This window comes from Gigantopelta aegis, chromosome 13 (assembly GCF_016097555.1).
Source record: "Gigantopelta aegis isolate Gae_Host chromosome 13, Gae_host_genome, whole genome shotgun sequence".
Classification (NCBI taxonomy): Eukaryota; Metazoa; Mollusca; class Gastropoda; order Neomphalida; family Peltospiridae; genus Gigantopelta; species Gigantopelta aegis.
Genome location: NC_054711.1, coordinates 14847756 through 14873311, shown reverse-complemented (window position 1 = coordinate 14873311; position 25556 = coordinate 14847756). Strand labels below are relative to the sequence as shown.

Here is a 25556-nt window from a genome sequence, read left to right as displayed (position 1 = left end):
ATGTAGCCCGGAGGTGAGGCACTAGTCTGATGCGCTGTCGGTCTGGGATCGATTCCCGTTAAAGAGGCCATTGGATACTAGATTAATTGGGCTATTTCTCGTTCTAGCCAGTGCACCACAACTGGTATCAAAGAGAAAGTTTAATATGGTTTCATTATTCTAATAGTTTAACAGTAGTACTAGTAGTACTAATTGTTTGTTGTTGTTGTTGTTTTTTGTTTGTTTGTTGTTGTGTTGTTTTATTTGTCCCTCTAAATTCACCACAATAACGTTTTTGGCTGACTTCATCTACTGCTTTTCAGTATTTGAAGAAAGAGTAGAGCAATGCCACATTTAATATATATATACTGTCTGTCTTGCAGATATCTGACGAATCAAGCCAATACCGTTTGTCATTCTCCACCGAAAGTACAAAGACCGATCTGGGCGACTGCTTGACGATTTTGAAAAACGCGCCTTTTTCCACCATTGACGTCAACAACATTGACACGTGCGCGTCGGATTTCAACGCTGGTTGGTGGTTTACGGCTGGAACGTGCTCTGCGTGCAACCCCAATGGCGTCCTGCGCAGAGATCTTGACTACTGGTCACGTAACGTCAAACACACGCACTGGACACTGGTACCATACAATTTTGGGATTTTAGAAATGGCAATGCTTCTTATAGCCAGCCCGTGAAGGCCCCCACACCACCGTTTTGTCCAGGGTTTATATAAATTTAAAAAGGGCTTGAATCTGAGTGGACATAACGAAAAGCCCTTGAATGTGTTAAAACCCATGAAAAGTGCTTGAATTTGAGAAAAATCGTCTTGAAAAGTGCTTTAATTATATATTTTTGCTCATAAATATTAAAATTTATCTTCGTCAAATTTAGGGATGGGACGTAGCCTAATGATAAAACGCTCGCTTGATGCGCGGTCGGTTTGGGATAGAACACCATCGGTGGGCCCATTGGTCTATTTCTCGTTCCAGCCAATGCACCACGACTGGTATAACAAAGGCCGTGGTATGTGCTATCTTGTCTGTGGAAAGGTTTCATATAAAAGATCCCTTGCTACTAATGGAAAAATGTAGCGGGTTTCCTCTCTAAGACTACTTAATATATCAAAATTACCAAATGTTTGACATCCAATAGCCAATGATTAATAAATCACTATGCTCTAGTGGTGTCGTTAAATAAAATAAAACTTTTTAACTTTCGTCAAATTTATTTTCTCGTAATGCTAAACTTTGTCACCTGGTATTATTGATAGTTTGGGGCGGGATTTAGCTGTCTGTTGAGTGCTCGCTTGAGGTGCATGTGTCGCAGGATCGAACTACCTCGGTGGATCCATTCAACTGATTTTGTTTTTCTCGTTCCTACCAGTGCACCACAACTGGACAATGGTCGTGGTATGTGTTTTCATGTCTGGGGGAAAGTGCATATAAAAAGTTCCCTTACTGCATTAGGACAAATGTAGCGAGTTTACTCTGATGACTACGAGTCAGAATTACCAAATGTTTGACATCCAGTAACCGATGATTAATTAACCAATATGTTCCAGTGGTGTCGTTAAACAAATCAAACTTCTTTTATTGACAGTTTGTACTGGTCAAGCGTCATATGTCAACGACTGTTGGATACGTTCGCTGTCCATTGTGTTGTGTAGCTTCAACTCTACGTTTTTAACATAAGCGTACGAGACAGGAAGCAGGGCGCGGGGGGGGGGGGGGGGGGGGGGGGGGGGGGGGGGGGGGGGGGTGCAACTGGCGCTGGAAAAAAATCATCAAATTTGGGTAAAAACAATCGAGATATTCAGGCAAAAATAGCTAGATTGGAACGTTTTCACCATGTATTTCCATCATTCTAACCGCAATATTAGTTGTAATCCATGTAAAAAAAAAAACGTAGTGATTCATATACAACCAGATATATAAACTGTAGTAGTATTGCTAATATAAATAAATGTTGTTATTCAGATTCTGGCATTTTCATTTAATTCGGGCAAACATCGGCCTGGTGATATTTGTTATGTATTGTTCTACGTAATATGTATATACTGTCATGCATAATTGTGTAATGAAATAAATTTGCACAATCGTATTTTTATTGTACTTATTTTTATACCACTGCCCCCTTTCCTTTTACTCCTTTGAATTCCATCTCATTTCTTCCCAATCTGGCAGCTCCTCCTATATTTCAACTTCTTTCGCTGTCCACCTGTGATTAGTTAACTAAAAGAAACAACACATAAAACCAATATAAGTTTGCTACATTTATTTACATCAGCAAATAATAATCATATACACTCACACATTTCAATCATTACTCAAACCTTGGCCTATTCATCATACATCAATGCACACTAAAACAACTCACACCCAAATCTTTCTCTCCATCACATATTTAACAAATTTCGCCAGTCACCATCTTAGTACAGATGATCACCACACTACTCAATATTAATTACACACAAATTCTATTCAATGTATTAAGTATATATCACATCACACATATAGCACCACGTAATATTTAAAATATTACGTATTCAAAATAAGATATCAGTGTCCACTTATGACTTCATATATCTTCATTAAAACAGTTTTTTTTATAACACCCAAAGTCACTTATTTATATTAACTAATTAAGCAGTATTGCACATACCACTTTCTTCCATTAACAACTATCACTGCTAATGTTTCAACACATACATGAGCACGTTGTTAACTAATACAATTATGAACCAATTGCACAACTCATCCTACTCTTCACCTTCCGAATTCACCACACCTCCATTATTATACTTGCACAGTATATTAATAAAATTACAAAACAACAATCCGTTGTTTTTATGTTACCCGAACATGGCTAATAAATAGCCCACACATGGAACTTCATTTCCACATTACCACCACACTGCACTCTCTCGTGTACCACTCCTCCACGAATCACCACACCTCCACACGCTCAACTCTCAGCCACATCTTTATCCAGGCAAGCCATCTCTATAACTCTGGATACATCTCCACACAGGCAAGCCATCTCTACATCTCTCAGTAGACACTACTTCTGTACCATCTAGAACAGATACCTCTTACATTGCTGTAACCAAGTGTGACGGGACATGCTCTTTAATTTGTTTCGCCTGTGGCGATTATTAATTGTGTTAGAGGGCCGTGTGCAGTTTAATTGCACTTAGCTAACTGGGCAACTTGTTACGTAATACTTCGCGATCGGGCATTCCAATATGCACTTAGTCCAGCTGTGGAGGCCATGTGGCGAGTAGTTACGTAATACCTCTGCGAGTGCGGTTTTTACAACCGTGATTTGGCGACGATGGCGTCAGTAAGTCTGACGATCAGAGAGAAATATATCGACTCTAGTAGAGGTGAAATATCAGATGATAGGGGGAGGTACCGCCTTGTACCCCCAGGCGAATTCTGTTTTATAATAAATAGCTAGGATTTAGAGATATCTAGGAGAACCAGAATAGGAAGGCTCCCAGGGAACGTAGTCCGTTGGACTTTGGTAAATATTTTTATTTCTGCTCTGTGTATAACCTTGATGTGATTGATGTGACTTTAAATATTTTAATACTGTATTATACCAATATTCTTTAGACAGTGTCTTCGGTCATCTGACGAAGTAAATCGTAGACTTTTTGTTCTAACATTATACGAGTATTTGGTAATATAAAGCTTAGCCAGTCATCCTAGACGACCTAGGTAAACTGTAGGTTATTGTCTTTATTGTGATAGGTACCAGTATTAATTCTGTGTTACAAGGTTACTGAATGAGTAGTTAGGGTTAATTAAAAATTAACCCGTTAGGAATAGAGCTGTAATTCCTTTATTAATTAAGTTTCCCTGGAAGCGTTCCTAAATTATCACACGTTACTGAACGAGTAGTAAGGGTTAATTAACATTAACCAGTTAGGAATGGTGTTGTAATTCCTTTATTAATTAACTTCTCCTGGAAGCGTTTCTCAATTATCACACGCGTGGGTGTTGTGTAACGGTGAAGTGATTTGCATATTGTGTAACTAGACACCTAGAGATTAACTAATTAAGTGATCAGTTCTGGGTTGTTATTATTGCTGTTATTAATTAACTACTACGGCTGTACATTTGTCAGCGTAGGTTAATACAGATTCCAAAGTCTATTGTGTTTTTGTTGTGTTTTCTAGAGAACTAACGTGCTATAAATATATATACTTATATAAGATCGTATCTCTGATCATACCTAGAGACGAGCCATACTAGGGTTTAACCGCCTGTTACAGAGAGATCTAATAGATATACAGTTAGGAGAGAGATTTTGATAATCGTGTTTTATTCAGTTACGGGAATTATAGAATCCCCGTGACACCAAGATACATTTAATTACTATGATGTAACACCTTATTATTCCATACACTTTATATACCAATCAACTTCATCTCTTTACTCAATGTCCACATTATACAAGTTATACTAAATATTCATTATCCACATCTTTATAAAATTAATATGTCATTACCATACTACTACACTTTAACATAATACAATTATGTTTTATAACCATCACAAAATAACAATACATACTAAATATCAAGTATTTAATTACTTACGGTTAAGCATTAACCCGAACTATAAACACCAAAGTCTTTCACAAACTTCTGTCCAACTTGCACAAATCTTGTTCACTATTCTCTCTCAAAAATAAATCATACTGCCCCAAACAATAACTAAGTCATCTCTTTTATTCACAGTCAGCTTTTCAGTTACCATCCACTCACTCCTGCTACAAGCTACAACAATACAAATTCCTACCTTGCCTAATTAATCCCATACCAAGAAACCTTTAGTTTCACGATCCAAGCTATGACTAATCTATTCCATTTCTCTCAACTGTACAACCTGTATTACCGTATAATTGATAATAAGTATTATACTATAAACTTCATATGTACAACTAAAATACCACATGTGTACTAATAAACATAGTATAGTAAATCTACAAATAATTACTTTCAAATCACATTCTGCTCTGAATACCCTTGACTTGTGACACTCTCCTTTAAATTCCATCTCATTTCTTCCCGATCTGGCAACTCCTCCTATCTTTCAACTTCTTTCGCTGTCCACTTCCACATCCAAGTTCTTGTCTCTCTAACTCCGTTCCTTTCTTTCCTTTGAATTCCATTTCATTTCTTCCTGATCTGGCAACTCCTCCTATCTTTCAAATTCTTCCCAGTCCTTGTCTCTCCAACCCGCGACAGGTGCTCGTCTCTTGTGGCTATCCGTGCCACACACCTGTCATACCCCGTCAGCTTTGGCCTAATCTGACAACTTTGGAGAGTGTTCAGTAGTTATTTCTGGCATCGTTAAGAGGCACTTTTAACTACCTACTATGCTCCACTACTACCGGCGGTCGTTAGTTAGTGCCGTGGGTCAGACCAGCTTTATTAGCGGCAGAGGACGACGATGCTAGGTGGGTGCAGGGACGTACACAAAGACTGCACCCGTGGAGGAAGTTGAGACAGGTAGCCGATGATGTGGACAGTTAAGAAGACAGAGTTCGAGGAAACTGATAGAAAGAGTCAAAACAGACTGAAATCGTACGAGAAATTGGAAAGTTTAATTTATATTAAGATAATTAGAATAGTGGGCAGAGGGTGATAGATGAGAAAAATGAATGAATGTGTGAGCCAGCTTTGACTGGATTTGAACCACTGTCGTCAGCTTGATTGTCCAGCAGCTTATCCACTAGACCACAGAGCTCACTAACGTACATGGATTAAGCCGTTTTGTTTTTATATTTACATTTATATATTTATATAAGGCGTCCCTCTGTAGACAGCCTCTGTGATTAAACCATCAGACTTCAGGCTGGTTGGTACTGGCTTGCCCTCCCGGTACTGGGTGAGGGGGGAGGGGTGGGGGGGGTAGCTCAGTCGGTTGAGTGCTCGCCCGAGGTGCATGCGTCGCAGGATCGAACCACCTCGGTGGATCCATTCAACTGATTGGGTTTTTTTTCTCTCGTTCCAGCCAGTGCACCACAAATGATTAAAGGCCGTGGTATGTGCTTTTCTTTCTGTGGAGAAAGTGCATATAAAAAACAAATCCGTAGCTGCATCAGAAAAAATGCAGCGGATTTTCTCTGATGACTACGAGTCGGAATTACAAAACGTTTAACATCCAACAGTGGTGTCGTTAAACAACAATAACACCAAAACACGGTCTCCCACCCAAAGCTAGCCCAAGTACTCTGATCGTAAGAGAGCCATACATGTGGACAGTTGTATAGAGAATAATACACGAGTGGCGGTTAGATACCATTTATCTCACAACTAGTTCTTTTGAAATGCATCTAAATAGCGAAAGCGAGTTTCATACGTTTTTAAACAACGAGATGTGAGATAAATGGTATCTAACGGACACGAATGCATTATTCTATTTCTTACATATCCTCGAAAACCAGGTTTTAAGCAAATTTTAACATCTTTTTCGATTAAAGGGACATTCCTGAGTTTGCTGCATTGTAAGATGTTTCCGACTAATAAAATATTTCTACGATTAAACTTACATTTTCTTGTTTAGAATATCAGCGTCTGTATATTCAGTGTGTTTCAAATAACTTCGTATGTACGAAAAAAACTATATTTTAGGAAATAAGATGAAATTTAACCTAGTACAAATATTAGAACGATCAGAAACACGTTTAAAATACAGCCACTAATATTTTATGCAGAAAAATATATTTGATATATAATTACAATCGTTAAAAAGTCTCTGTTCGTCGATAAGATCTTAAAACGTGCAGCAAACTCAGGAATGTCCCTTTAAATGTTATGTACAGCCATTGCACATGTAGCTGACTTACGCGTCACAGACACATGATTGTCGGGTTAACTATACGTCGTAGTATAGTCGATTTCCATCGCGCTGTTTGTTTGGTTTTGTATTAGTCATACGACATTGGTGACCTGGTCATCACCTAGGAGCAGCCAGTCGAAAACTATCTTCAAAGATAAATGGATCTGCAATTTATCAATTTAACAAAAAACTAATTCTTGTATTTCTGTGAGAATACTTTAATTTAAAAAACAACACTTGTTCAACAATAGACAAGATTGTCCATGTGCCGAGTTGTCTCTGGACTCCGGGCCGAGTTTTCTCGCGGTGGGCCGGGTTATCTCAAAACTCTGGGCCGAGCTGTCTCGACGTGGGCCGAGTTGTCTGGGCTGAGTTGTCCTCCGTGCCGAGTTGTCTGGCATTCGTTTAAAGTGGAGATAAGTATTAGTTACCGAGACTATACCTTCTTTCGCGTACTGTAGTTTCCACTCGCCAATTGAGGGCACCATACCAAAATATTCATTCATGAGAGAGAGAGAGAGAGAGAGAGAGAGAGAGAGAGAGAGAGAGAGAGAGAGAGAGAGAGAGAGAGAGAGAGAGAGAGAGAGAGAGAGAGACAGAGAGAGAGAGGGAGGTGTGTGTTTCTCTCTCTCTCTGTGTGTGTGTGTGTGTGTGTGTGTGTGTGTGGCGGGGAGGGGGTTCCATTGAACAAAAAGCAAAAAGCATTAAAGATGCATTTTATTTGGCAACCAACCCTCAGGATTGCCACTGAACATTTTGCTCAAGGAAATTAAACGTTATCCGACAAATAACCTGTAACACATAAAAAGTACATTATCAACCGACAGTTTACTGTAAATATTTCTGTAAAATTATTGGTTAAGTAGACTATCCTACGGTACCTTTAATCAAAGAACTGACCATCGCGTAGCCATAGCAGCCGACTATGCTATTCCAGGACTGTAGCTAGGATTTTCTTTGTGTGTGTGTGTGTGTGTGTATGTGTGTGTGTGTGTGTGTGTGTGTCTATGTGTGTGTGTGTGTGCGTGTGCGCGTGTGTGTATTTATGTATGTGTGTGTATGTGTGTGTGTGCGTGTGCGTGTATGTGTGTGCGTGTATGTGTGTATGTGTGTGTGTATGTGTGTGTGTATGTGTGTGCGTGTGTATGTGTGTCTGTGTCTGTGTGTGAGTGTGTGTGTGTGTGTGTGTGTCTGTGTGTGAGTGTGTGTGTGTGTGTGTGTCTGTATATGTCTATGTGACTGTATATGTCTGTGTGTGTGTGTGTGTCTGTGTGTGTGTATGTGTGTGTGTGTGTATATGTGTGTGTGTGTATGTGTCTGTGTGTGTGTGTGTATGTGTGTGTGTGTGTGTGTGTGTGTGTGTGTGTGTGTGTGTGTGTGTGTGTGTGTGTGTGTGTGTGTGTGTGAAGGGGAATAGGGGCATATGAAATCTTCGAACGAACGAGCATGGAAGGCGCAAGACACATGGGGATCCGGGGACATGCCCCCCCCCCCCCCCCCGCCCCCTTCGAAAACTTTGAAATCTAGAGGCTCTGAAATACCATTTTGCAGCCATACTTAAAACGTCAATATTAATAACCAGTAAATTGTTTTTGAGGAGCAACTGCACCACCCCCCCCCCCCTCCCCTAACTACGGTCCAGTGTAGCCCCGGATGTAGCCCAGTGGTAAAGCGCCCGCCTGATGAGCGGTCGGTCTGGGATTGATCCCCGTCGATGGGCCCCATTACTATTTCTCGCTCCAACCAGTGCACCGCGACTGGTACATGTATATCAAAGGACATGGTATGTGTTATCCTGTCTATGGGATGGTGCATATAAAAGATCCCTTGCTACTAATGAACAAATGTAGCGGGTTTCCTTTCTAATACTCTATGTCAAAATTACCATATGTTTGACATCCAATAGCCGATGATTACTAAATCAATGGCTTCTTTCTGATTCTGTTTAATATCGAGCTGAAATTTTGTGTATACCTTTATCATATACTGTTTGAGATCAGGTTTGACTTTCACGCCGATTTATCAATTTTCTTTGACAGAGTTGTGACCCCTGAACTTAGGTGATACGTAAATGTGTTGAGCCCGGTAACGGACTTGTATTGCTTCAGCTAGCAGTATTTTGATGATACTCGTTATTATTACACTCCAGTGTAAGATATTGCTCATGTCATAGTAATTACTCAATATCTAACTATAGTGTAATATTGGCGTGACGTGAGCGTGATGTAGATCACTTGCTGACCCAATTCGTAAAATAATATAACGTGTAGTAGGTCTCGACATCTGTGCTGCGGCGTGTTTGCAGTTGATTTGCAATAAATAAAATACAAGAATAGCTTGCCTGTCATACCATTTTTATAAAACTCGTGTACAGTGTTAGTATCTGACAGGCAACCTCGTTTAGTATTATATATTTATACAATTAATCATTCACAATATGCAATAATAAATTGCCTTGAAAGGGGCCGTTCACACATTACGTAACCTAACGCCTGCTTTGGTCGAAATTAGACACCCCCCTCCCCCCATGTAACGCTAAATAACACTAGACCACACACATCCCAAAATACACGTAACGCTTGGAGACACCCCACCCCTTCCCATTCAGAAAAAAAGCAGTTCGATGAGTGTAACATAATATATACTCAAAAGAATTTAAGGGTCAAAAATGTATAACCAAATAAATTTCAGAGTGTATTACATTGATGATGTAAACTACACCAAAATTTTTATTTATTGTTCCATATTTACAAAAAAACACAAATAAACGTCACTGTATACAAGAAAGTCACATGACATGCTGTCAAAGTTGAAGGTTGTCAAATATGGATTTTACACATTAGAACATTCGTTTAATAGTGTGTGAATCCACCCCTGGCGCGAATACACTCGACACATCGTTGCCTCATGCTGTTGATCAGACGTCTGAAGAACTCTTGGGGAATGGCCTGCCACTCTGCCATAAGAAGTTGACCCAGATCATGAAGGTTGGCCGGAGGGGCATGGTTATCCCGAACTCTCCTGCCTAATTCGTCCCAGGCGTTCTCTATTGGGGCCAAGTCAGGCGAATATGCTGGCCAATCCATCCTGGCGATACCTTGTTGTCTGAGAAAGTCCGTTACCACCCTGGTCGGTGGGGTCTGGCATTGTCATCCTGCAGAACTGCCCCGCCGCCAATCTGCTGAAGGCCTGGGAGAACCAACGGCCGGATAATCTCATTCAGATAGCGGATTCCATTCAGATTGCCATCCACCACATAGAGGGGGGTCCTGTGGTGGATAGAGATGCCGCCCCACACCATGACGCTGCCACCACCGAACCGGTGACGTTGTTTAACGTCAGCGAAGCGCTCCCCAGGACATCTGTAGACACGAACCCGGCCGTCGTTGAACTGAAGACTAAACCTGGACTCATCAGTGAACATCTCTCGACCCCACTGAACACGTTGCCACCGCAGATGAAGCGTGCACCAGTGACGTCTGGCCGTTCTGTGACGTGGTAGGAGTGGTGGTCGAACAGCCTGGCGACGGCAGCGTAGATTATTGGCTCTCAGACGATTGCGTATGGTTTGATCAGACACTCGAGTTCCAGTCGCAGTCCGCAGATTGTCACGTAATCGGCGTGCAGTGGTTGTGCGTTGACGTAGAGCCATATTGGTGATGCAGCGGTCCTCTCTATTTGTAGTGCTTCGGGGTCTTCCCGAACGTGGACGATTTCGAACAGAATTCGTTGCTTGGTACCGTTGCCACAGTCGGCCAACGACACTCTGACTGACACCAAGTCTCAGAGCAACATTTCTTTGCGTATTGCCATCCTGAAGCCAAGCAATAGCCCTTCCTCGATCTTCGATAGTCAGTTGAAGTCGTACCATTGTCGAATTTGGAGTGTGCACCGTACACGAACGCAAGCTCCAATTATACGGAAATTCAGCATTGGGAACATGGAATACACGTGCAAAGCGTGCACATGAAGCGCTTTGTGAAAAAGCAAGTTATGGGCACTTAGCAGACCTTTCGCTTTCGCCCTAATTTACGTGCAAATGTAAGCATGTTTTCGCCATTAGAACTAGTCGACAGTGTCAATGACAGTGGATTTTAATTCATTTATGGGTTGCTTAGACCCACTTTCGTCAAAATGGAACAATACCATGCGTGACATTATGGTCTAGCTAATATAATTGACATTCAGAAAATAATGTCAAAAATATCGTCTGACCCTTAAATTCTTTTGAGTAGTATAATTTTAACTAAAATATGGATACGTTCTTGTTTGTGCATTGCTCTAGGTAAGTTACAGTATGAGTGCGTTTCAGTTGATGGTGTTTTAATTTAATGGGGAGCTGGTCAATCTGATTGACTTTAAGTTTGTCTACGAAATGACAAGTAAGCAAATGCCAAAGTTCTCTGTTGTCAAGTGTTTACAGGGTTCATACACTTGAAACATTTTTCCAGGACCTTTTTTTTTTTTTTTTTTACATTTTTCCAGGAATCTGAATACATTGCCTGGAAAGGATTTTTTTAAACGACTCCCCAGTAAACTGTTTATTCAGTGGTTGTTTAAAATGGTTCCTGCTCATCTCGTATTATGGTCATATCGTATCTTACTCATAGCCATTTCATACCTAATTTGTTTATACAATCAGACACGGCAGAAGCAAGTAGACATTTGGAAGGGGGGGGGGGGGGGGGGGGGGGGGGGGGGTGGGGGGGGGGGGGGGGGGGGGGGGGGGGGTAGTCTGCTTGATATCTAGGGCGCAAAGCAAAGTTTCTAGGGCGCAAAGCAAAATTTCTAGGAGGTTTGGGGTATACTCCCCGTAAAATGTTTAAAACTAGATGTCCTGAAATGCAATTTCCTGCATCCTGCAGGTAAAATGCATCTCTGCCTTAAGAAGGAAGAAGGAAGGAAATGTTTTATTTAACGACGCACTCAACACATTTTATTTACGGTTATATGACGTCAGACATGATTAAAGACCATACAGATAGAGAGAGAGGAAACCCGCTGTCGCCACTTCATGGGCTACTCTTTTCAATTAGCAGCAAGGGATATTTTATGTGCACCATCCCACAGACAGGATAGTATATACCACAGCCTTTGTTACACCAGTTGTGGAACACTGGCTGGAACGAAAAATAGCCCAATGGGGCCACCGACGGAGATCGATCCTAGACCGACCGCGCATCAAGCAAGCGCATTACCACTGGCTACGTCCCACCCCCTCTGCCTTAAGATTTACTACCAATAATGTTTTATTCAGACTTATTGGGGGGGGGGGGGGGGTGAGGCTAGAGCCCCCTCCTCCCCCTAGTGCAGGGGGCACGTTATGTCAATACTTTTCTTAACGTGCACGACGAGTTGCTTCCTTCTATGTAGCATATTTAAAATGCGGGGGACTTTTGACGGTTGTCATTGGAAGATATATTTTGTTAATAACGACACAATTACTTCAATCAATCGGGATTTAGTGAGTACAGTAGGTTATACATTTTTGGTTTCTGTGTCCATTTGCTGCACTATTTCGGTTGAGAAACGCTTGAAACATGGTGCCACAAGTTTTGAATACCAGCTACATATAGGGTATGTAACAAGGTTCGGACGTAGAAGAACCACACATTTATGTCCCTCCGGATTACCCTTCCCCCACACCCCTGCACCGCCGTGCACGACAATGACTTTTAAGTGATAACTAGTATGACTATTTTACAATATTATAACTTTTAACAGTGGTACGAAATAACTATGGTACGAAACGACTTTGCAGTACGAAAAGACTGTGTTTCTTTAAAACAAGAACAAGGCGCTATAGCTGGACTGAACTATTACAACGAACTATCTAGTAACTCATGAACAGTGATAGAAATAAGCAGGACAAGTACATCTACAAATCTACTTGTCCATCAATATTTTTACTTGTTTAAATAATTTGTTACGGTAGTTATATTCAAGACAAGAGGAAGAACAATGTAAATGTTTTTGATTGGTCAAAATGAAACAGCATTATATTTTTTTTACTTGTCCACTGGACAACCACTAAGGTTCATTCTGCTTGTCCCAGCAGATTATCACGTGTCAGGACAAAAGGATAAGTCCTTATTTCACACACTGATGAATGAATAGCGGGGTCGTAGCTAGCTATCCAGCAAAAAAATCCGGAAACAATTTGTAGAAACTTAAAGAAAATTCTTTCCTTAACCTTTAAGGAGTTTTAGACTATTAACTACTCAGTTGCACCCCCCCCCCCCCCCCCCCCCCACCCCCAAACAAAAAATCCTAGTTACGGCCCTGGATAGACATTCTGTGATCATTGATGAAGATTTATAAACACGAACATAAATAAGACTTATTTTTCTCTGACCAGGAAAATGTGTGTAGCCTAACCGAGACTATACGGTACTCGTATTTCTTTCTTCCGCAAAGTACTTTCCCCTATTTGATGGATGCAGTTTTCTTCCACACCCGTTGGTGAGAACAGCATTCGTTTTGGGGTGCTGTGTGTGTGGGTCTTTGGTGTTTTGTTTTGTTTTGTTTTGTTTTGTTTTGGTGTTTTATTTTGTTTTGTTTTGTTTTGTTTTCTTTTTTGTTTTTTGTTGTTGTTATTTTGTTGTTGTTGGGTTGTTGTTGTTTTGTTGTTGTTGTTTTTTTTGGGTTTTTTGGGGGGGGTGTTGTTGTTTTCGGTTGTTGTTGTTTTTTTGTGTTTTTTCGGGTTTTTTTAATAACGCATACTTGTTAACACATACGAAAGGCTGCTCCTAGGTGATGACCAGGTCACGAATGTCATTATGATACCACCCAATGAAAAAGAAGAGGAAAAAGAACGGTACAAGTTAACCTGAAATGGACTTTTCTATTACGCACGAGCTAACTTATTTCGCATATCCTCTACCGTTATTCTCTTGTATGTGGGAATATAACAGAATAACGCTAGATGACACGAGACCTAGAGTTAACTATAAGAGCCAGGGCCGTAAAAATAGATTGAAAATGCCAGATTATAAAGAAAAACTAGCACATGATCATATAATTATTGTGTAACTTGTATTGCTGGTTAGTTACTACTGAAATTAATGCTAGACATTGTCTCACTTAAACTTTAAAGTAAGGGTATATGTAAGAGCCTGTGAACGGGCTCGAGTCTTGCTACACTCGGCCTGTTCCCGAGTACTTGAGTACTCGTGGATACCTAACTCGAGTGACCTCTAGCCCTCCCCATTGTTTATGTCTCCCCTACAACATATAAACAAAGGAGTGGGCTAGAAGTCACTCGAGCTAGTGGACACCCTAATTGTTATAAACATTATAGTGCATTTAAATCTGGTACAAAGTACATAAAATGTTATTACAGTTCTGTTAATTTTACATTAATTAATATATAAACAAGAGTACGTTTGAACAAATAAGGATACGTTTTGATGGGTATGTTTTAGTAACGGTAAGGAGTTGGCATATTTTTAATTAAAATAGGTACGTTGTTGTTGGGTACGCTTGGATTTGGGTACGTTTTGACTTGTATCGGTATGGTGCCCTCAGTCAGTGAATGGAAAATGCTAGACGGGAAAGAAACAATAGTCTCGATTACGTATACTGCTCTAGAAGTAGAAGAAGTAATGTGCGGTTTCTTGAATATTGTTGTTGATCAAAATACATCTATTGCCAATAGTATTCGCCAGTGTATGGTAATAATGTTATCCAGTTCCAACTCGTTCTTCTCTTTTAAACATTTGGACACAGTGGTCTTTGGCAACATGCACACGAATGACACAACATTTCGTATCCTGGCGTCATGTGTTTTCGATACGATAAGCAAAATTCACCAAATTAAATACAATAAAAACAATACTTCGTACATACAATAATACTTTACATTTTTTAAGTGACATTAGTTTATGGCCTGAGTACTCTGCCGTTTGAGAGCTATAATCCGTCCCATCATTGTTTAAAAAAACCCATATTTTTTTGTAAATAATTTGACGTAAGAAGAAAAGAAAAAATGTTTTGGAAATAACAGAAAAATACTATTTTTGTGTGCAATTCGGCTGAGAAATAAATAACTTTTAGTAAATTTCATAGTAGTATAAAAAAGGCATTCCCCGTTGGACTTATGACCCCTCTCAGTCTGAGTTTTCACGGAATGCCACAAAAATTCTAAGTTTGATGCTAGATACCTTTATATTGATCATTTCCAAGTGTGCCAATAACACACATTTTACATAGTAACCACCAATACACATACTACATGAAGAAACCTGACAACACCCTGTTTCAGTAATGTTCTGGTTAAATATGGTTATATGTAGATGAGTAAACAAATGTAGTGTTAGCATTATCACAATTGAATATTGCAAGTTAGTTTGTTTTGTTTAATGATACCACTAGAGCACATTGATTTATTAAGCATTGGCTATTAGATGTCAAACATTTGTTAATTTTGACATGTCTTAGAAAGGAAACCCACTACATGTTTCCATTAGTACTGTTACCGGGTAAGTAACGATCCAAGGTTTGCGCTCTCAGTAGCTATTGGCTAATTTAAAAAAAAAGGCTAATAAAATTTGGAAGTGGCTAATTTTTGTCTAAGCCATTTTCTTATCTTTTGGTGTGAAGAGTTACATAATCTATCTGTCACCACAAACAATATATTACCAAATTAGCTATCTCGCAAAGGAAAGTTTGCTGTAATTCTTAAACTTCTGACGTCACGATATTCAGTGTTTGTAGTACATCAGAGAATTTTTATGGGTAGTTTTTATATTATATTATATGACGATGCAATTTAATGACACTGATGAAAACAAAATATGTGTCAAGAAAATCACCACTATTCCAAGCCAATCGGAATAAGTAGGCCGATTACTCATTTTAGTCGAGTTAGACACTTGTATAGCTTCTTTCAGCGGAATCAGATCTATTAATAGCAAATGTGATGGCATTCTAGTACTGTAGTATTAACTTTGTGACTAAAAGCATGCCAATGCTCACGCGAAGGTACCTGGGCAGCTACCGTTAGACTGATTTAGTTTAAAACTCATTTTGTCAGTCACAAGAGCATGTAACGTATTACGAACATGCACTGCGGTTCGTGAGATCTGGTGCCATCATCAAGAGAAAATCATGTTCTCGTTACTACGAATTGAAACTGACGTTAATAAATTTTGATTAAATTATATCATTGATTTTATCAATGTTTTAAAATGTTTGACAAATATCATCTACAGATCAATATTACACTAGTTTAAGCCTAAATTGAAATTGGTTAATTATTTTAAAAAAAAAAAAAATCTTCCCCAAAAGAGGTCAAAACAGATTTTGACAGATCAATGTTTGTGGGTCGATCGGGTTAGAACAGACATACTTCATTTTTATTTTCACCTGGCAGCTTTCTACCTAGCCCTAGCACACAAATAGTATATTTTGGTATTTATGATATGAAATTTGATGGTGAAAACCTACGAAAATCACTCATCATAGATTCTCATTTGATTATTGTTGGCCATTAACCTTTTCATTTGTATCTAGCTACTGAAGAAAATTTTATGTGTAAACACTAAAACCACATGAACGACATATTGGTTGTCTGACAAATTCAAATTTTATGCCCTGAGATCTGTAGCTTGTTATTCTATCTTTGTAAAGTCTGTAAAGTTATAAAAATTGATGGACAATGCATGTCAATTTCAATACACACATGCTAGTTCAGGGCTGAAAGACCTGACCATGATGTCATTGTGAATGTAGGTCATGCTTATTGTCAGCTAGGACTGCATGTGTCAAGAGATATGGTTGCAGACATTAAATAATACAATTACACTCAAGTAAAACATGATGTAAATTTGCCCCAAAAAACCCCAGTAGTTGTTCGCATCAATGAATACTTAACTGCATTTTCGTTTATTTCCTTTGTTATTGTTAATTTTGCACTCCTGGTCGAGTCCATGCAATCTGTTTGGTAGTAATGCTAATTTCATTAAATGTTGTTATGCAGATTCGGGCATTTTTGCTTAATTCGGGCAAAAGCCAGCCCCCTACAAAAATGGGAGTCTGTATGCCTATGTTGATGTTCATCCATGTCAATCAGTTTTAAGCCATTTCTTCATTTGAAAACCACCATTCAATGACTTCAGTGTCTCTGAACTTTTACCAGTGTTGTGATTGTCTGCAACATTATCTGTCACACGAAGACCGGCCTCGGTGGCGTCGTGGCAGACCATTGGTCTACAGGCTGGTAGGTACTGGGTTCGGATCCCAGTCGAGGCTTGGGGTTTTTAATCCAGATATCGACTCCAAACCCTGAGTGAGTGCTCCGCAAGGCTCAATGGGTAGGTGTAAACCACTTGCACCGACCAGTGATCCATAACTGGTTCAACAAAGGCCATGGTTTGTGCTATCCTGCCTGTGGGAAGCACAAATAAAAGATCCCTTGCTGCCAATCGGAAGAGTAGCCCATGTAGTGGCGACAGCGGGTATCCTCTCAAAATCTGTGTGGTCCTTAACCATATGTCTGACGCCATATAACCGTAAATAAAATGTGTTGAGTGCGTCGTTAAATAAAACACTTCTTTCTTTCTGTCACACGAAATAGAAACGATCCTATTTCCTTTTACATTAAGCGTTGGCTCGATGCAAAGTCAGTCTGGGATCAATCCCTGTCAGTGGACCCATTGGGCTATTTCTCATTCCAGCCAGTGTACCATGACTGGAATATCAAAGGACGTGGTATGTACTACCCTGTCTGTGGGATGGTGCATATAAAAGATCCCTTGCTGTTAACAGCAGGTTTTCTATCAATATCTGTGGTCCTTAACCATATGTCTGACACCATAACCATATGTCTGACACCATATAACTGTAAATAAAATGTGTTGACTGTGTCATTAAATAAAATATTTCTTTCTTTGTTTTCCACACTAAGAAATGTTTTATGGCGTGACTGTGGTTTTGCACACTGTGCCACATATAGCTCAGTTGGTTGAGGTGGTTGCATCGCAGAATAAAACCACCTCAGTGGATTCATTCAACTGATTGAGGTTTTCCTTGTTCCAACCAGTGTACCACAACTGGACAAAGGCCATGGTATGTGCTTTCCCGGGAAAGTGTATATAAAAGATCCCTTGCTGCATTTGGAAAAATGTAGCAGGTTTCCTCTAATGACTACATGTCAGAATTACCAAATGTTTGGTATCCAATAGCCAATGATTAATTAATCAGTCTGCTATAATAGTGTCATTAAACAAAACAAACAAGAGGGCGGGATTTCACTCAGTCCGTTGAGCGCTCACTTGAGGTCCTTGAATCAGGATCAAACCTCCTCGGTGCACTCATTCACCTGATTGGTTTCTTTCTCGTTCCAACCAGTGCACCACAAATGGACAAAGGCCATGATATGTGCTTTCCTGTCTGTGGGAAAGGGTATACATATAAGAGATCTATTGCTGTATAAAGAAAAATCTATCAGGTTTCCTCTGATCACTACGAGTCAGAATATTGCCAAATGTTTGATATCCTATAGCCAATGATAATTAATCAGTGTGCTCTAGTGGTGTCTTTAAGCAAAACAAATAGTTCCGTATCTTGTTTCTTTGCTGTTGCATGGCCTATCACTTTTGCATGTCACGTCTGTGTGCGCCGGTCTTTAATTTTATTAATCATGAATCAGGAGTGTAGCGTTCATGTTTAATGTCCTCAGTTAAAATTTACTTATGGTGGTGTCACGGGGATCCTATAATACCCGTAACTGAATAAAACACGATTATCCAAATATCTCTTCTAACGGTATATCTATTAGATCTACCGGCCTCGGTGGCGTAGTGGTTAGGCCATCGGGCTACAGGCTGGTAGGTACTGGGTTTGGATCCCAGTCGAGGCATGGGATTTTTAATCCAGATACCGACTCCAAACCCTGAGTGAGTGCTCCGGAAGGCTCAGTGGGTAGGTGTAAACCACTTGCACCGACCAGTGATCCATAACTGGTTCAACAAAGGCCATGGTTTGTGCTATCCTGCCTGTGGGAAGCGCAAATAAAAGATCCCTTGCTGCCTGTCATAAAAGAGTAGCCTATGTGGCGACAGCGGGTTTCCTCTAAAAACAATCTGTGTGGTCCTTAACCATATGTCTGATGCCATATAACCGTAAATAAAATGTGTTGAGTGCGTCGTTAAATAAAACACTTCTTTCTATTAGATCTCTTTGTATCGGGCAGTCCAATACCCGAGTGGCTCAGCTCTAGGTAGATCAGAGATAAGTTCTGATATAAATATATAATATAGCATGTTTAGTTCACTAGAAAACACAACAAAACACATTACTCTTTGGAATCTGTATTAACACTACGCTGACAAATGTACTTGCCGCAGTAGTTAATTAGCAACAACAATATAATAACAACCCAGAGCTAAACACTTAATTAGTTAATCTCTAGGTGTCTAGTTTACACAATATTCTAATCACTTCACCGTGACACAACACCCACACGTGTTATAATTGAGAAACGCTTCCAGGGGAACTTAATTAATAAAGGGCACAACGTGGTACCTCACCTATCATGTGATATTGCCACAACTCCCAGAGACGGTATTTTTTTCTTAGATGATCAGACTTACTGTCGCCATTCAGCTAGCAATACCCCGATCGTAAACTGAACTACCGAAGGTATTACGTAACTACTGGCCACATGGCCTCCACACCTGGTCTAAGTGTGTATTAGGGGGTACGCGCCGCGCAGAGGTATTACGTAACCAAGCTGCACACGGCCCTCTAAAACAATTAACATCATCACAGGCGAAAAGATATGAGCATGTTCCGTCACAGGTGGCTTAAAATTTAATGCGAAAAGTAGGTTTGTTACAGAGTACATTTCATTCATTACATTTGAACTTATTTTCGTGCTTATATCCAATTAAGGTTCAAGCACACTGTCCTGGGCACACACCTCAGCTATCTGGACTGTTTGTCATTATGCACTAGTGGTGTCGTAAAACTAAACAATCAAACTTTTTCTTTCCTTGTATTCTTCTGTGTTTTACATCTGTTGTTTCTGCGGGTTTGCAGGTTTTTTCATTTCATTTTATTGTTTGCTTACAGATAACATGATAACTTTATCATCAAGATAGCTTCCCATAAATCAACACCTACTGATTCCTCGCGGAAAACTCAGAATGATATAACACAAGTTAAATATGAAGAAGCGATGTATCAACCTCAACAAACTTGGAAGATATAACACTAATTAAATGTGAAGAAGAGATTGGTCAGACAGAAGACACTCAGAATGATACAACGCTAGTTAACTATGAAGAAGAGATTTATCAGGTGCAACAAACTCAGAATGATATAATGCTAGCTATCTATGGAGCAGAGACTTATCAGGTGCAACAAACTCAGAATGATATAACGCTAGCTAACTATGAAGCAGAAACTTATCAACCACAACAAACTCAGAAGGATGTATTACTAGATATGACAGATCAGCCTCATCAAACTCGGGATAAGGCCATCCAGACTCAGACCAGTACTGCACAATCCTCAACCCAGACAGATATATCGCTGGTGTTTGATCAGTCACTGTCGTTGCATACGGTAAATCTGGACGAAATCCCTCCTGAGGTGTGCTAGCTGATTACAAATCATTATCAGAATATTTTGATAAAACAGCTGCAGCAGGATCATAGCAAAAGGTTACCAACAAGCAAGAACTGTGATGTGGATGCGAGTCCAAGTCCTTTATCTCCACAGTGTGCAAACCATCGGGCATCAGGACAGGCCAGATATAAAGTGTCACCAGGTAAAACAAGAGATGGTAGATCAGATCTGAATAAAATTCCATGCACTTTAAGATCAGGATTGGGAAAAAGTGAGTTGACCTCATATTCACCAAACAATTTCAGGTCAGCAAAGGCCGACGTTAAAATCTCATCAAGACCAGAAAAGGACAACATGCATTCCAGAATAGTCCGCATAGATCTCTTACATTAACCAGGCAGGCCTAGACAGAGCGAGTTGTGACATTAATTAGTAGACACTGCAATAGATCGCCATAACATTCATCTGCAAGACGATGACATAGTTATCTCTGACATTAAACAGGTAGATCTTGAAAGAAAAACTTGTGACCTTGATCAGCCAGTCATTGAAGTAGATAGCTATGACATTAACCAGGTATATCTTGAAAGAGAGACACGTGACATGGATCAGCCAGTCATTGAAGTAGACAGCTATGACATTAAACAGGTAAATCTTGAAAGAAAGACTCGTGACATGGATCAGCCAGTCATTGAAGTAGATAGCTATGACATTAAACAGGCAGACACAGAAGCAAACGACTGTGGTATCAACCAATCAGACAAAAAAGCAAATGACCCTGACATTAACCAGACACACGAGGAAGCAGATATTAACATTTTGCGAGGAATCGGTGAACCTGATAACAATGACATTAAACAAGCAGAAGTAGGAGACACCACAGACATTAAGACTGAGTGTGGTTACAGTGTGGAGAAGCCATTTATGTGCAAGATATGTGCAGAACGTTTCTCAAACATTGAGCATCTTCAAAGACACATCATTGCCCATGTACAAACCTCTAATGCACAGTATCTCGAAAGATATATTTCTGCCTATGTTGGGGATGCTCCATTCGAGTGTAATATTTGTAAAATACATTATGCAACTACTATTCTGCTTGAGAGAGATGTCGCAAGACATCTTGGCAGAAAAGCAGCTACCTGTGAGTTATGTTCAACGTCATTTGTATGTGACAAGACTCTACAGGCACATAAGCGAATCCATTGTAATGTCAGATCGTTTGAATGTCAAGTTTGTCACAAATGCTTTAAGTCAAAATATGTCTTGAAAAACCATCAGTTGAATCATTCAGATGAAAAACCGTATACATGTGAAGTTTGTGGCAAACGCTTTAAATGGATTGCTTCCTATAGAAGCCACATTGTCATTCATTCTAATAAGAAAAATCGTTACAAGTGTGGACTGTGCTCTAAAGCTTATGATGTTAAAGAAAACCTCAAATTACATCAAACGGTGAATCACTTAAATGTGAAATTCCAGTGTGATCTTTGTTACAAAAGTTTTCAAGCACCCTATTATCTAAAGAGACATGTCAGATATTTTCATACGAATGAAAAACCTTTTAAATGTGAAGTTTGTTCAAGAGCTTTTAAGATGGCTGCCTGGTTAAGACGTCATATGCAGGTTCACAATAAGCCTGATCTCAAATGTGATGTCTGCTCAAAACGTTATAAGTTTGCTAAAGTGTTTGAGCGGCATAAGCTGGTTCACAATGCTGGAGGTAGAAAATATTTTCAGTGTGACCAATGTCCTAAAAGGTATGATACAAGACCTAATCTCAAGGCACACCAGTCGGTGATTCATTTAAAGGTGAATTATACATGTGATGTTTGTTCAAAATCCTTCACATCATTATATTACATGAGGAATCACAGAACCATCCATTTCGATGAAGTAAAGATTGTCTGTGATATCTGTTCTAAGAGATTTATTAGCAAATCAGCTTTGCGACAACATATGTCTATCCATTCCAGTCAGAGATTCAAATGTCAGGAGTGCACAAAGACTTACAAGTCGAAGTGTACTCTCAGGGTCCACACCATGAGTCATAAGACAGGAAAGCCATACAAGTGTGAAGTCTGCTCAACATGTTTCTTAGCGCATTCCCAGTATCAACAGCACTTGAACATACACACTGGACTGAAACCATACACTTGCAAGATCTGTTCCCTTGACTTTCCAATGCGCCGTTACCTCACAACACACATGCATACTCACACAGACAAATACAAATGCGATGTTTGTTCCAAGTCGTTTAGATCCCGCAACATTCTTAATACACATCAGTGGGTCCACACTGGGGTGAAACCATTTTTGTGTGAATTTTGTTCAGATGGTTTTGCGTCTGCTAAGAGTCTTAAATATCATATGACAACTCACTTGAAAGAGAAAGAGTTTTTGTGCAAAGTTTGTTCAAAGAGTTTTGTTGATGCTAAGGATTTTAGATCTCATATGAAAATTCATCCTAAAGAAAAAGAGTTTTTGTGCGAAGTTTGTTCGAAGAGTTTTGTTGCTGTGCAGAATCTTAAAAATCATATGAAGACTCATTCTAAAGAAAAAGAGTTTTTGTGTAAAGTTTGTTCGAAGAGTTTTGTTTCTGCGCAGAATCTTAAAAATCATATGAAGACTCATTCTAAAGAAAAAGAGTTTTTGTGTAAAGTTTGTTCAAAGAGTTTTATTGCTGCTCGGAATCTTAAAAATCATATGAAGACTCATTCTAAAGAAAAATAGTTTTTGTGTAAAGTTTGTTTGGAGAATTTTGTTGATTTTAAGAATCTTAAATCTCATGAAAACTCATCGTACAGTGAAAGAGTTTTCATGTGAAGTTTGTTCGAAGCGTTGGGTTAGTGCAAATAATCTTAAATGTCATATGAATATTCATGAGAAGTGAAGCAGTAATTATCAGATTGGTTTGTTGTTTCTGCCTCCTTGGAATACATATGGAACTTCATTTGTAAAGTTGGAGTTTATTTCATTGTAAATACAAAAATGTTTGGTGTGAAGTTAATTCGAAGTAGTTTTAGTCTTGCTACAGCTTTGATTCCATGGAAGTTATGAGAAGAAATCCTTTAGATGCAATGTCTTAAAATGTTTTTTTCCACAACCATGTACTTTAAAAAAAAAAAAAAAAAAAACCCCATTAAAATGGCACAGTGCTTGCATGTGTTAAGTTTTTCAAAAGTTTGAAGTGGCTATATACATGTATGTCATTCATTCAGAAGTAAGGTGTCAAATGTGAAATATATTGCTGGTCTTTTACTTAAGTAATTCATATATGAAATTATATGCAACCAGGGTTTTTGCAAGAGAGTGAAATGGGTATGGCGCCATACCGACATGTCTTAGCAGATGTGGGGGTTTTGGTGGGTGTTATTTTACGTTAACCTTTTGACAAAATTAATTACTTGTATCATAACTGTATGATTTTCTTAACCCTAACCCTAAACTTAACCCATTTTCTTTGTAAAAGAGGCCCCCATTCCCAAAAATGGCATTCTGGCAGAAATACTGGCAAGTTGCAACATATATACTACTATTACTAGGGATGTAACGATTTATCGATAAGTCGACATGTCACGATATTTCTCTCTACGATACGATTCACGATACGTGCACTCTTTTGTTGATACTTATGGTTTTTAAAAATCGATATTTGTCATTTAAAGTATCTATTTATTTGAAACAAATGTACGGTTTGTTAAATTTAAGTTCAATATGACCATACGCAAACCGCATATGTTTCCATTTCAGTTACCATTACCGGAAACCAGGCCACGCACAGCTGTATATAGCGTTAAATTAAATTAATTTTGATTGGCTGATATCCAGATTTGTGGCCAATCGCTTGCTCGAACCAAGCACTTCATCAATATTCTTTGACATGTACATCATCTTTGCAAAGATACCGGCCTCGGTGGCATCGTGGTTAGGCCATCGGTCTACAGGCTGGTAGGCACTGGGTTCGAATCCAGGTACCGACTCCAAACCCTGAGTGAGTGCTCCGCAAGGCTCAATGGGTAGGTGTAAACCACTTACACCGACTAGTTATCCATAACTAGATCAACAAAGGCCATGGTTTGTGCTATCCTGCCTGTGGGAAGAGCAAATAAAAGATCCTGTGCTGCTAATCGGAAAGAGTAGCCCATGTAGTGGCGACAGCGGGTTTCCTCTCAAAATCTGTGTGGTCCTTAACCATATGTCTGACGCCATATAACTGTAAATAAAATGTGTTGAGTGTGTCGTTAAATAAAACATTTCTTTCTTTCTGTATTTAATAAAATTATCATTTTTAATCTATTGGGATGACACCTGTATTTTGGAGACATATATTTTATTCTTAAATCCCTATATAATGGATATATAAACAAAAAATGGAATTCATCTTCCAATATGTCATCACAATAGTGACACTGTTTGGGCAAGTCATGTCTGTATCTATTTCTACGAGTTTAAGAAAAGTGTATAGCCTGATCTAAATCTTGTGAGTGCATTTTAGAATGATGTGTATTCCAATCCAAATGTTTTTCTAAAAGTATAGTTGACTTAAAAAATCTATATATTTCATATATAATACTACTGTTTATATCTGTTAACCATTCTTGTATATATATGTCTGTTAGTCTAAGTTTTAAAGTTTTTAGAAATATTTTAACATCACCAATGTCTTGAAATAGCCAGACATAGCCAACGCCACTACAGCATAAAATATTTTCCATCTGACTTGCCGAATTATTTTTACCTTTGCAACAAAAATTATAAAGCATTAAGTATGTTTGATTACATAGCCTAGAAGAAGGTAGCTGTAACAGACGTGTCCAATATTTAACAACTTTGATAATGGTTTTAATGTAAAGGGGATAACGACCTGTCTCAGAATACACCATTAGATTTGGGGTTTGTGGGGGAACACATGAAAAATGTTTACATGCAAATAGATGTACCTTTTCAATTTCAGTTAGACTGGAAAGGACTATACTTCTGATGAGTATGTTAACATAGGCATAACTTGACAGACGAACAGTTTAAAAAATATTTTACTATTAAATGAATCCAATTTAATATAAGGATCTTATAATTTAAATAACAGCTCCTTTTGCTTTTGACAGAGTACGTTGTAATGCCAAATTTCTACTAAGTTTCGTAGTG

The 25556-nt window shown here is 39.1% G+C and overlaps 2 protein-coding genes across 2 annotated transcripts in view; both read left to right on the top strand.

Annotated features, from left to right (window-relative positions):
* The window catches only part of LOC121387161 (ficolin-1-like), a 5721-nt gene extending 5044 nt beyond the window's left edge, over window positions 1-677 (top strand). Inside the window, exon 5 of the mRNA XM_041518187.1 lies at window positions 363-677. Within this exon, the coding sequence (XP_041374121.1) occupies window positions 363-677 (315 nt within the window). The remainder of the gene's footprint in view (window positions 1-362) is intronic.
* Window positions 678-14403: 13726 nt separating this feature from the next.
* On the top strand, window positions 14404-23568 carry LOC121387779 (zinc finger protein 431-like). The gene is made up of 2 exons (XM_041518985.1): window positions 14404-14509; window positions 19911-23568. Exon 2 carries the CDS (start codon window positions 21012-21014, stop codon window positions 23139-23141), a length of 2130 nt encoding a protein of 709 aa, XP_041374919.1. The 5' UTR covers window positions 14404-14509; window positions 19911-21011; the 3' UTR covers window positions 23142-23568.
* The last annotated feature ends 1988 nt before the right edge of the window (window positions 23569-25556 follow it).